We start from the raw sequence: 13,265 nt of genomic DNA, 5'->3' as shown, positions 1-13,265 counted from the left end.
GGATGTTGCCCTTCACCAAGAGCCACAAGAGGGATTTCTTGGGTTTTAGTAGCAAGAAAAGTTGTCCTTCTAAGCAACTGGCTGCTTTTATCTTATGGACACTGTGACTCATATAGTGACTCATATAACTAGTCATGTCCTCTTTTTCCATAGGCTACGTGGAAGCTCAGAGCCAGACCCAAGGCTGTTCTCCTGGCTGTGAAATGTTCTAAGTACTCAGTTTGCTTGCTAACCTCATTCCAGGTTTCATTTTGGTTTTCCTATGCATATTTTCCTGATTTTCTCACTTAAAACACACTCACCGCACCCCCACACACAATCGATCCTGAGTCACTGCTTAAACATCATTAAAAGAAGTTGAGAGTAAAACTAAATGTAGCTTGTTTTCAATTTATTTGAGAAAGGATGGGGTTTCGAAATTTATTAATTGATTCAGAATTTGGAATAAGAACACTGAAAGATGGTAAGGTTCTCAGGCCAGTTCAAGGACATTTAATTTAATCACAATAAAACAAAATGATAGTGTTAAAGAAAAGTTAGTCATTCAAGACAAATTCTATAGGGTAATTCTATATTCATGTTAAAAAAGAAATTTTTCTGTCTACAGTCATGCCACCCTGAACACGCCGGATCTCATCTGATCTTGGAAGCTAAGCAGAATCAGGCCTGGTTAGTACTTGGACGGGAGACAACCTAGGAAGACTAGGTGCTGCAGGCATTAAAATAAATAAATAAATAAATAAATAAATAAATAAATAAATAGATAAATAGATAAATAGATAAATAAAATGAAGACTATAAAAATAAATAAAAAACTAAAGAATAAAAAATATAAAGGAAGAATTCTGCTTCTTTTAACCCTTTGTGCTACTTTTAAATATCTGACTTCAGAGTGGCACATTCAGATTTGGGATTTAGAAAAATATTCTGGTGGCAACATGAAGCATGCTTGGTAGAACTAAGACTTGGAGGTAGAGGTCAGCAGAAGGCTGTTGTTCTTAAAATCCTGACAGAGACTGATGAGGGTTAACAAAAGCAATCACTGTGGGGACATGCAATTTCTTCTGGTAAGAGAAATCTGTGAGAGAGAATCCTCTGGGCAAGGACAAATGACTATGGTAAAGAGAAAAAGTGAACTGATTTCCAGCTTGAAGCTGAAGATCCAATGAGAGAGGATCCAGGAGGGCCAGGTTTGCTGGGAGGGCTGGAATGGTTTAAGAAGGGATACAAAGTTTTTAGTTCACACACACTCAATTTGGTAGCATACCCAGAAAATGAAGAAAGCCCTTGAAAAGAAGGGTTTGCAGGCTAGGGGAAAGAAGAGACCAAGGGGCAAATCATCAGGGAACGCAGGGTTGAAGCTGCAACTGATGAGTGCAAGCAGGAAGAGTGTGAGAAGGTGAGGATGTAAAATAAAGGCCTCCCACATTGAAGGAAGAGAGGCAGAGGAGGAGGGGTGTTAGCAAGTAGGAAGGAAACCCGAGACAGTGGTGTCCTGCATACCAAGGAAAGAAGGGTGAAGATGATATTCCTGTGGAGGCAGGTGGAGGGAGAGAGGGTTACCTGCCCCAAGTCAACACAGGACATGGGAAAAAGTGTTAGCATCGGACTCAGGTGTCAACCTAGCTCCACACCAGCTGTATTATTTAGGATTTCTACTTTAATTCCATGCGCTGCAGCTTCCTCATTTGCAAAATGGGGGAAATTAGAAGAACCTGTTTCATAGTTTTTATGATTAAATGAGATAACGTGAGGAAAAACCTAACGTATGTCTAGTCCATGGTAAATGCTTAAGTAAAATATAAGAGTGATTATTATTGTATTTGTAAAATGGAGTAATAATACTTATTTCATAGTGATTCTATATTAGATAAGGTAATGCACACTTAAGTGGATAACATATAGTTTTTAATATACACCATGTGACCAATCAATGTTAATTCATTCTGGAGCCTTCCTTTCTTCTTCTTTGCCCTTAAATACTGAAGGATCTTTGAGAATATGAAACACATATCCCTAAGGCAGTAAATAGCCTCAGAGGCAAGGACAGATTTTATTAACATTATGATAGTTTCCATCAAAATTTGAATGAAACTAGTTCTCTCAATGCTTTTGATCCCTGGAATAAAACTGCAATTTAGCCTCAGCCAAGCGGGACTTGGTAAAACAAAGGTAGCTTTGAAACTACTTCCAGTGGATTTAGTAATCTAAAGTATTGGAAGGCTTTTGTTATAACACAATCTTACTAGAATGAAAGCTCCACGAATAAAACTGATACATTTCATTCTTGGGTGTACCCCATCACCTAGCACCAGGCCTGGCATATAGCTCAATAAATATTTGTTAATTAAATGAATAAGGCTTGCTGGCATATGTTATATATCAATGTTTTTGTCAAAAAGTTACTGTCCACAAGAATCAAGAGGAAAATAGGCACTGGAGATAACTGGCAGTTATCGTGTTGGTGACATACTATAAAATAATGATGCGTGACAGTGGTCTGACTCAGGAATACAGATTCCTCCCGTTATTCCAAAGTAGAGCGTTCCTATGAAATCTTTCATAAGCCAAAATGGCATAAAGCAAAGAAGTACTATTAATTTCCATGGAAAACTTTTTTAGCATTCCCAGCCAAAATGCAACACATGCACAATGTCTTTTATATCATTCACCAGGATCTAAACGCTTAATTACACTGTTTTATGCTAAGCATTAACGGCCTTACAAGATCTCAGGCTTTTCTGATATCTTGCTAACAGATGCACAAAATAAATTGACCTAAAGCCCAGATGCTACCAGATACAACTCAAAGCTCTGGAGGTACCACTCTCAACTGCTCCTAGTGTGTGCTGCCTATACAAAGGTTCACTGCAAAACAAATGCTCAACATGCTTTTCGTCTTTTTTTGTAAAAGTGGAAAATCCTCTCCCAATTTCTTCGGTTGGCAAAAATGGTACAAAGCAAAGAGGTGTAATTTCAACTTTCCAGAAGGAGGAGATACCTGTATTGGGGATTCTGATAGAGCCCTTCACTTTTAGCAAAGTCATAATTAAGGTTATTGTAACCTAAATAATACAAACTCGAAGGTTCCCAACTATATTATCACTGCCTTAATTTGTAAGTGCTTTACAGATTACAAAGCCTTTATATGCAAATTCTCCTATTTAAAAATATGCTGGCTTGCTTGGATTTATTAGTCCCTTCTGCAGACAAAGCTAGTAGAAGATTAAAGAAAAAATTAAGAAGGCAGGATTTTTACTCTTAAAGTACTCAAAATAGAGTAGAGACCAGCGAATCCTTCAAGGGCAAACTCTAAGTTTCTTGGTCTGCTCCCCACACTTGACCTAATATTCCACCTCCTCCTCTAGCTTGCTTTCACCCACACTGCTCCATCCCTGAGGCGGACATTCAGGATTCCAAAGATGTGTGCGACTGTGCTGCACAAAATGCTGGTTTCTAATCCTGCTGTCCACAGTTCCCATTCTCTTGTGCATGTTAAAGACTTAAAGAATAGAAATCAACCAGATTCTCTTAGGTTCCAATATTTTAAACACATCTGTTTTCAGGATGGCAATAACAATACAAAAGAACTAAGGTAATAACTCTTTCCTCTATTTTTAAAGCAGAAAAAATGGAGGATACAGTAAAAATAAACACTGTATTCCCTCTTATTCCCTAGGGTTAGAAGGATGCAGAGAAACAATCTTTGGTGGTGGTTATACACATGAAATATATAAAGTTTTTCAAACTCACTGTGGATTGAAGTTAATTACTAGGGAAATAATGTTATTGCCAGTAGATGACTGTACATGCTAGTAGTATAGGTTATGAAACAAGTAGTTTTTTACATTTTGGTTATTTTAAATTAATCTAAATAAAAAGGTTTATTTTCCTCTATATTATCTTACACACTGGTTCTTCTAACCTTTGAAGAGGAAGAAAGGAAAATTTTTGATTGAGCCCTAAACATGGTCATCCCTAGTAGTTTATCAAAATCTTTTTCACTTTTACTTGCTAGTAAGCGGTCACCCATACACACAATATTCACTCATACATTCACTCTTATTTTTAGTGTGTTCACTGAGGAAACAAAGTTGGCTCAAACATGGTTTCTACTGACTGCAGATGACAGTCTAGTGAAAAAGGGGCAAGAATTAACACGGCAGAATTTTACACAAGGTGTCTGGAAGACAAGGTAGGGTACTGCCATGTGGTTGGGAAGTTTTAGAGAATTTATCAAGAGTTTGTCTATTAGCTGTATAAAGGGCGGAAAGTGTGTTTAATAAAGGAATCAATCTGTGATCACGCAAAGGTGTAGTTTTCTGTTCAAATCTTGGCTCTGCTCCATAGAAGGTCTTTAAATTGGATAAATGATTATACTTTTTCCTCACAGAAATTAACCACCTACCATACTTAGTGCGGTGCCCAGCTCAGTAAGTTATCTACCTGTCTTTTAGAAACATCGTGGTAAGAACTGATGGCAGAATACAACACGGCCATCTGAGTGAGGAGTAATGATTGGCTGGGCTAAGGTAGTGGGGATGAAGAGGTGATGGGCTTGAGATATATCCAGGCAGAATGTGTGGAAGAGCAGGGAGTGCGGTAAAGGGAAAAAGGCACCTTGCACGAATGGCCAGTTTGGTGTGGTGTGAGCTACCTATTCCACCTCTGAAGGGGACTTGCAGGAGGCAATCGAGTAATGCGTCTGGTGCTTGGGACAGAGGCCTGGACTGAAACAGGCTTGGAAGTCAACACAGAGGTTGGCAACTGAAACATGTATTGTGATAAAATTACAGAGAAGGTATAAATAGGTAAAAGAGAAAGGCCCAAGCACAGAAAGCTGGGCCAAGCCTGTGAGCAATGTTCTTTCCAGAAGGTTGTCTGATCAGGATCTGCTCTAATTTACTTATACATCCACCATGAAATTCCTCCCTTTAGAGTTACAAATTTGTGCCTAAAGCAGTGCATTGCCACTAAAAGCAGTGCTTACTATTTCGATGTCTCCACAGTTTAGAGGTCATCACAGTGCTGAAATCTTTTTATTTTTAGTCTAAGAAGGAAAGAAGCAAAACTTTAGTAGATAATGCTCAATAAAGATTTGTTAATGAATGACACATTTGGATCAGGATAGAAGGCCAGTGGCGTTTTCTGACTCCAATATGGCTGCAGGGAACAATTTTCTCAATTAATTTAATTTTCTGCTTAGTAAAAGCAAAGGGAATTTTAGATGAGATGCTTCTGCCTATAGAAATGATTTTGGTTAAAACAACATCATTCTTAGGGATCATATCAAGCTAGGAGTAATCATGTAGGGAAAAAAGAAAGGTATAGAGGCATTAAATGAATAATTATGCTATAGAGTAGTATTCATATGGATAACTTTAAATAAACTAGGCCAAAGGAGGGGTACTAACTCCACTTAAAAAATTACCTCAGGCACAAAAGAATAAATATAAGGCTAAGAGATGCATTAATGACATCTAATGAGGGTAGCAGCCACCTAATAAAACAGTTACTCTGAGAACTGATATAATCAAAATAACTGAACCCCGATGAACGTTAAGTAGCAAGTTAATAACATTAATATATGAAAGATACACAACTGGAGAAAGAAAAGTGAAAGCATATATAGAGTGCTGCAGATTAATAGCGAGGGCCAAAGAATGCTTTAAAATCCTGCCTGAAATGTTCTGATGTTCTCCTGAAGCTACATTACTGCACACAAAGGTACCACAGAAAACATCTTCTTTGTACTACATTAGAACTAATATGTGATACTTCATTTGGAAAAATCTTTTTTTCTTCCAATTATATTCTCCTAACTTAAGTTTGAGTCATTCTAATTCAGTATATTCAACCAATCAAGAAGACCAGCTAATTCTATTTCTTGATATATCTCAAAACCAGTCCCTTCTCTCCATTACTACCACCTTTGCTCCAGTCAAGACTTCATCATCTTTTGACTGAACGAAACTAATGCAATCATCTCCTAACAGGCCCCATATCTTTAGTCTCTTCTCCGTCTGGGGTGATCTACCTAAAAGGTGTTATCTGCAGTCTGCTTCAAACAGCTGGATGGCTTTTCAATGCCTAGGAACATGTTCCAGCTTATTGGTACGGCATACAAGGCTCTCTATCATCTACGGTCCGTCCCATCTATGTAATCTGTCTACCTGTATGTTCTCCAACTATCTGCCATCAGTGACGCCAAACTGCTGGTAGTTCCTTATACCCAACACCAAATACGCTGTTTTTTGTTTTGTTTTGTTTTTTGTTTTTGTATCTGTCCTCTCAGCTTCTGCCTCCCTTCTCCAGCAAATCCCTACTGAATCTTTAAAGCTCAGGTCAGCCACCATTGCTTTCTTAACCTCAACCTTCCAGGGTGGGCTACGTTTCCCCTCTGTTTGCTCCCACCATGTGCTGTTCACTTCTGTCAGTACACACTGCCATCACATTGTTGTAAAATTCTCAGTGAAAATATTACACCATGCAAGATTCTCTTGGGTAAAGATCATATTTTATCTCTATCTCCAGCAAGGAGCAAAGGGTCTGGCACATGGCAGGCACCCAACGAATGTTTGCTGAACAAAGGCCCAAACCAACCTCATTATAATCAAACTATGTATTACAGCAATAGAGCTCTTTGGATTGCTAATAAATACCTGGTACAGAATGCAGTTGAACAAGTTTAACTGAGTTGGTTTAAGTGACTGCTAGCTACTGTAAATTTAAAAAATGTGGCAGTTGTACTATTGGTATTAGACATAATGATGTAGTAATTAATTTATTTGTATCTGCTGAAATAGCGAAATAATTTTGGAGTACCTATTGTGTGCCAAACATTATGCTAGAAAATTTTGTAACTTTAGCACTGTCAATTTATTGACTTCCTGGGGAGTAAATGATTTATACCATGGTTATAGAGCTAGTAGCTAGTTTAACTTCGAATTTGAACAAAGGCTTTTTGATTCAAAGGTCAGGAATCTTTCTAAATCATGATTGAAAAAAATTACTGCAATGTTATTTTTAAATCTGTATAATATGTATCTGACGAAACATCTTTATGACAAGTGTCTCTTTAACACCATTTGCCAAATGTCAATGTCGCTCTTGTCACTGATTTTTTTTTAGGGAAGAATAATGAGTTATTCTTCATATAAATGTTATTTATGTTAATACATAATAGGTTTATCAATTTAAAACAGGTGTTTTAAAATGTTTAATTTCTATATGATTAAATATTGGTATTTATGTCCCACATAAATAAAACTTTTGGAGGCATCCAGCAACATTTAACAATGTAAAAGTATCTTGAGATCAACAAATTTGGGGACCACATTCTTAGACTATGTCTTCTTGACCTCCATTAAAGGTTCTTCTTTGGCCAATACATTAAATTTTGATGTTCTCTAGAATAGCATCCCAAATCCACTAATTTTCTTACCATAAACTACAATTTCTCAATCTTGGCACAATTGACATTTTGGGCCAGATAATTCCTTGTTATGAGGACTGTCCTGTGCTTAGCTGTGTCCTGGCCATTAATTGCTGGATGACAGAAGTATCCTCTTACCCAGGTTGTGACAATCAAAAATGTCTCTACACACGTCAAAATTGCCCCCAGTTGAAAATAACTGCCTTAAGTACTCTTCCTGGAAATTTTGCCTTATATTAAGATTTTAATTCCACTTATGAGAGAAAAATCCTAATTACCGAATGCTTACTCTGTGCCAGCACAAATCTAAGTACCTGACATGAATTAAATCATTTAAGCGTCACCACTCTATAAAATAAACAAATTATTACCTTCATTTACAGATTAACAGAGAGGTGGAGTGATTTGCCCTGGGTTACACAGCAAGTGAGTGGTGATGACAACTCCAGTCCTGACTGTTCCCGAGCTTTAGATGCCTATGAATAACTACTTCTGCTGGGCATTCCAGGTGACATTCACTCAAGATACCCCCCAAATAAACTCAAAAGTCTTCTCTTTATGAGATCAGCTATTTCTATATTTCTTAAGTCAGTTAAAGGCACAACTTTTCTGATTAACCTTTCTGTGCCTTGACTAGTAATTGGACGTCATTCTAGACTCTGCTTGGATTCTCTTCTGAATCCAAACATTCATTAAGTTCTAATTTTATCTTCTAATTATTAATCACATATGCCCTTTCCCTCTATCTTCCAATATTCCTGTCCTCATTAGGGCCCTAATCTTTCCTGGCACTGCTGTAGCCAGCTCCCATTTGGTGTCCTATCTAGCCCTCAAAATTATTTTCTACATTGCTGCCAGAATGTACCAAAAATGCAAATCTTCCCATGTCACTTTATGGCTTAAAACTCTTTATTGGCTGCCTGGTAACTAAGAATGAAGTCCAGGCTCCTTAGCATGGCCCCTAGGCCCTCGAATATGTGGCTCTTTCCAACCACAGTCTCATCTTTTGACACTCTCCGAATCATACTTTTACTCTCCAGTAGTATCCACTGTTTATCATTACGTGAGCATAATATGCCACTTCATTCCTTTTATCCATTGTCATCTTCTGAGAAGCATTCTTGATTCTATACCTGTGCAGGTCTCTCAGAGCACTTATCCCAGTTGGTGAAAATGATTTCTGTAACTGTGTCCCATAGACGTCCGTAAAAAAAGCCATTGATAGTAGGTGCCTTGCTGAACCCAAAGCTCTCATCTTTCTATCTCCAGGGTCTAGTATGTCACTGGGCAAAGCAGTCTTCAGATAGTGGTTTTAGAAGCAATGAAGTAAAAGAACACATAGGAACAGAACTTGTTTGGATGGGGCTAGGAGCTGTGGAATGAGAAGAATCAGAAAAACCAAAGTCATTACTGAGCTGAATCTCAAAGGAAGAGGAGAAAATCCAGACAAGGGTGATTAAAATGCACGCCAGATGAAAGAGGAGAGTACAAGGGAAGGAGCTGTCTTTGAAAGCCACAAGACATAGCTTGAATATAAAAGGACGTTTTATAAACAAGTGAGTTTATTGTCATAGGAGATAATAAATACTAGTAAGAATCTCAGGTTTTAGATCCATTATTTTAGAAAACAGTGTTAAATGATTACCAGATTCTTTGAATAAAACATTTACAGAGGACAATACATTTAGCTCAAAAGCATTATTCAAGGTATAATTAGAACAATTTTCTAAATGTATATATTGAAACTCTTTTTCAATATTCTGCCTACTAGGTACAGTCTTGAATGACTTCCCTGGAGGTTACCCCATTAACTTGGCATTTATTCACTTGAAAAAACTTAGCCTTACCTGTAGATTTCACCACTTGGTTTATAAATTATTTCCAAATGGAATTTTAGAAATGGAAAGGATCTTAGAGATTACCTAGTCCAATGGGCTAATTTTACAAGCAAGAAAACTGAAACACTGAGATTGAGCAACTTGTCCATCCGAAGTTCTGTATTTTCTGAGGGCTCCCAACAGACTTTTCTACAGTGTGCTCTCAGATCTACCTTCACCTTGCTGCTGTCTCTTTTGTGACCCGTGTGTTGATTACAGTTCTTGTTTATTCTCAATAAATTTGAATGACAAATATCTTCTTCCAAACTGTAGTGAAAATGATTGATTTCCACTTATTCACTTGCATATTTTGTGGGTTCTTCAACGAACTTGATTAAGTTCTTGGTGCTAAGTATTTTTGTTGAAATTTCCACCAGAATATCTACTACTTACAAATGTTACCTTCCAAAGCCAAAGTCATTAAAACTACATACTTTTACAAAATAGTTAACTATATGACCAAGTGTGACCTAGATGTTGTTCTCAAATTTATAGGATGAATACCTTTTCTATGCAGGTATCTGAAAACAAAGCAGTCACTGCTTGGGAGGCTTAGGGTTCTGCTTGCTAACCAAAGTTATAATGGGTCTATCCATCATAATGCACCTGCCAGATCATACAAAAGGAAGGTGCGTGCGCTACCTAACCAGTTCTATTCTAGGGGTAGGCTTGGTTTTAGGAATTCCAACCCACAGGCTGATCAGTCATCAAAAGTGAGACCTGGTGTCATGAAATGAGTTGGTCTTATCAGATTCTTATTTTGGGAATGTGGCTCAAACACAGAATCAGGTAGTTAGTAAAAGGCACCAAATCTAAAAGGATGCGAAGAAATTATGTAAGATACATACAAGTAATGTTGAGTGAGAAGTTGTAGGGAAGCAGAAAAGAAAGAGGATGCTGTGAAGTACACAAAAGATACAGAAAGTAAAAAGTAAGAATAAGGGCCTTAAATGCAAATAGTAGAATGAGGTAGGAATTGAAAAAGGGCGCCACATTAAGGAGGTAGGAGTTTAAACTCTCATTCTCCTGCCACTAGGATCCTACAAGTTGGATCCCTATTTGGTGAGGCCTTGATAAACGTTTCCACTAGTGTCTCCTCCTTCCATCCTCCAGCCCCGCCGCCACCAATTTCCCAAGTAGAATGAATTTGATTCTTGCAACCAAAAACAAAACAAACATACATAGACACACAACCTAATAAAGACATCTAAGAAATGAAAGGAGTGGGTACTGAGAACCTTTAGCTCATGGATATGTTCTACCGTAAACTCATCCAATTCTGTGGGAAGTTCTACATATGCAACCACTACTGGTCCTCTCTTAAGCACTTGCAGCTTTCATGTTTATCCTCCTACGGCAGAAACACACCACCAACCACGCTCCCAGAGCATGAACCACGGTATTCCACTTGGGGGTAAACATCACAAGATTTATCTTCTCTGATATAACAAAGGACAAGCCCCCTGCTTCCCCCCACTCCCAAGGTTTCAGAGAGCCACGCTTGCCGGCAGGGGTACGCTTTTCGGTGGCGGACCCTTCCAGCCACCGTTCGAAGGCCCCCAGCGCAGGACAAGGCTCCCCGCACCCCGAGACATTCCTGGGCAGCTCATGCCCCCGGACCTCCCAGCCCCCGCCGCCCGTCGGATCACCTGTAATTATAGGCGCTGAAATGCTTGCTCTCTCTCAGCATCGCCCGGTACAGATCTAACACTTGTGCGCGACTGGAGGCTGCCATTTTGGGGCGGGGGGAGTGGGTCCTCTTCGCGGAGGTCCCGGGTTTAACCCAACTACAAAATTCAACCTATGCAAAAACTACGAATGAAATAAAATGCAGTGAGGTTCGCTCTCGCCAGCGGGCCCGGGCCTCAGCCTAACTGAGCACCCACCCGCGCCCGGGGCCGCGGCGACCGCGCGGGGCGTCACGAGCTGCTTCGGAGGCGGGCGCAGGCGGGCTTCGGGCAGCTAAGGGGAGGTGCCCACGGGGAGGCGTTCCCGCTCGCCACCCCAGCCTAGGCGGCTCCGCGTGTAACAGTGCTGGGAGCGGACTGAGGGTGGGGAGTAAGAGGGACCGCGGCAAGGGCTGGGCTGGGCCATCAGGCCAGCATCTGGGGGCCGCCTGTGCACCGAGCCACACTCCTGGGGTACGGAGGTCGGAGGTTCCAGCACTGAGGGCGTGCAGCCCGTTAGGAGTGTCTACGCGAACCTCCCGGGGTTATGGCGAGGACATTGAGTCTTGGATCGCAGCGTCAGGTCGCACCTCGGCGGGGCGGGAGGCCGCGTTGCCAGGGTAACCGAGCGCGTGCCTTCCCGACGCCCCGCCCCTGGCCGTAGATGTCCCGCCCACCCCCACCGAGGCCGCCCTCGGCGCTGCCTGAGAAGAGGTGCGGGCTTTCCAGGATCCCTTTGCTTAGGCTTTTGTTTCGGCCGCTCTCTGCAGATGGACTCAGAGTGCGGGGAGCTCACTGCACGTGGGAACGAGGGTGCGAGGGTCGCGGAGGTGACGGGTTAGGGGTTTTCTGGCGCTCTGGCTCTTAGGGTTACCGGCTAAGGGCCCTCTCGGGCAAGGTCCTCTTTTTTGTCAAAATGGCAGAGCCCAGCATTCTCCAAGTGTACCTCTGAGGTGGAGGCGAGAACCTTCCCCGGGAGAGTAATCGAGCCTGTTGCGCTTCAGATTTTGCAAAACCCCGGGTCCGGGTTTCCCCGGCGAGCGGTGGGTGAGTGCTGGTCTCGCTGCAGCATGGGCTGCGACGTGTGCGGTTGGCGTAGTAGGGAGTTACTTAGCTGTGGAATTTTTCCCTTTATGGGGTATTTTTTGAGTTCTCGGGGTTTTGCTTTTGAGTCATGAATCCCTTAAAGTTTTGTCATCTGAAAAATGCATACAAAACGTGGGGTGGCTTGGGCTATAGGCGTGAGTGATTAATTGGGGAAACTTTAGAGATCTGAGCATTCTTGGGATCACTTCAGACCCAACGCAAGCAGCTGATCAAGATTTCTCTTGAAGCTTTTCATGACTGAGTTTTCTTCCGTGGCCTTTTTTTCTGAAGTCGTCAACTTTTCTGAATTACCATATTATAGTAGTAGATAAAGTTGGTCGTTCTGGTCCTTGATGGAGGACTGGGCATAGGAAAGCCATGTCTAGTTCTAGTTACTGTGTTTGCAAAGCAGTTGTCTTTGGAATCTTTCTGTATGTAAACAGCATTGGGAGGAGCCACAGTTTTCCACCCCAAAACAAAGCAAGGAGTAACTTCATACCTAAAAAACAAGTTTACATTAATATCCATCTTTCTGCAATCACTGAATTATGATTTTGTCTAATCTCTTTTAAGTTTATCCGGTTTTGAAGTAACACTTGCTTTATATCAAAGCAACCTTTTATTTTCAGGAACTTTAAGGGCAGGAAACACTTCTCAGTCCTTACTGCACTTGCCATATATACTTGTTATATTACTCGTTATAATGCAATGACATCTTTAAAAAGCTTAGAAAACACTTATTAAAATCCTTTTATGCTCCCTATTTGATTTTTTTAAGGTCTCATACATCAGTGAGTCTCAAAATGTATTTTTACAGAGTTGACAAACTTCTGTCATTCTTCCACGTCTTTGGGCAAGTCTTGCCTTTTGTTGAAAGAACTTTTACTATTTTGACTTTATACTTCGGCATTACTTAAAGGACTCAAGACCGAGGGAATTGCATATTATTATAGAATAAGGTCTAGAGTAGTTTTCTCTTAACATACACTGTTTATGTGATATAAAATGTTATGCAGTACCTGGAAAAACTACAATGTTAGTGCAAGTTAATAGAAAAACACAATCAAAGTTAGAAGAAAAAACATGAAAATTGTTTTCCCTTGTTTTAAAATAGTGGAGTTTGCATTATATTTTGCTTTTATCTAGAAAATGAAGTTGGAATAATTATTACTGTATACAAATGTTTATGTGTAATTATCA

At 40.1% G+C, this 13,265-nt stretch overlaps 2 protein-coding genes across 8 annotated transcripts in view; one reads left to right on the top strand and one right to left on the bottom strand.

Annotated features, from left to right (window-relative positions):
- Nucleotides 1-11,563, bottom strand: part of LYRM4 (LYR motif containing 4) — a 134,265-nt gene extending 122,702 nt beyond the window's left edge. For 2 of the 3 annotated variants that reach the window (XM_016126807.2, XM_016126808.2), the window contains exon 1: nt 10,962-11,563. In XM_016126807.2, coding sequence (XP_015982293.1) covers nt 10,962-11,047 — 86 coding nt within the window. In that variant the 5' untranslated portion in view covers nt 11,048-11,563. The remainder of the gene's footprint in view (nt 1-10,961) is intronic. The other variant, XM_016126805.2, reaches the window with a different exon arrangement.
- Nucleotides 11,564-11,755: 192 nt separating this feature from the next.
- Nucleotides 11,756-13,265, top strand: part of FARS2 (phenylalanyl-tRNA synthetase 2, mitochondrial) — a 442,133-nt gene continuing 440,623 nt past the window's right edge. The window contains exon 1 of one of the 5 annotated variants that reach the window (XM_036229413.1): nt 11,756-12,026. The gene's annotated coding sequence lies outside the window, so the exon portion shown is untranslated. The remainder of the gene's footprint in view (nt 12,027-13,265) is intronic. The other 4 variants (XM_036229447.1, XM_036229346.1, XM_036229283.1 and 1 more) reach the window with 4 other exon arrangements.

This window comes from Rousettus aegyptiacus, unplaced genomic scaffold (genome assembly GCF_014176215.1).
Source record: "Rousettus aegyptiacus isolate mRouAeg1 unplaced genomic scaffold, mRouAeg1.p scaffold_m13_p_1, whole genome shotgun sequence".
NCBI classification, from domain to species: Eukaryota; Metazoa; Chordata; class Mammalia; order Chiroptera; family Pteropodidae; genus Rousettus; species Rousettus aegyptiacus.
Note: the sequence above shows the minus strand (reverse complement) of the source record. Positions and strands in the feature narration are given on the sequence as shown.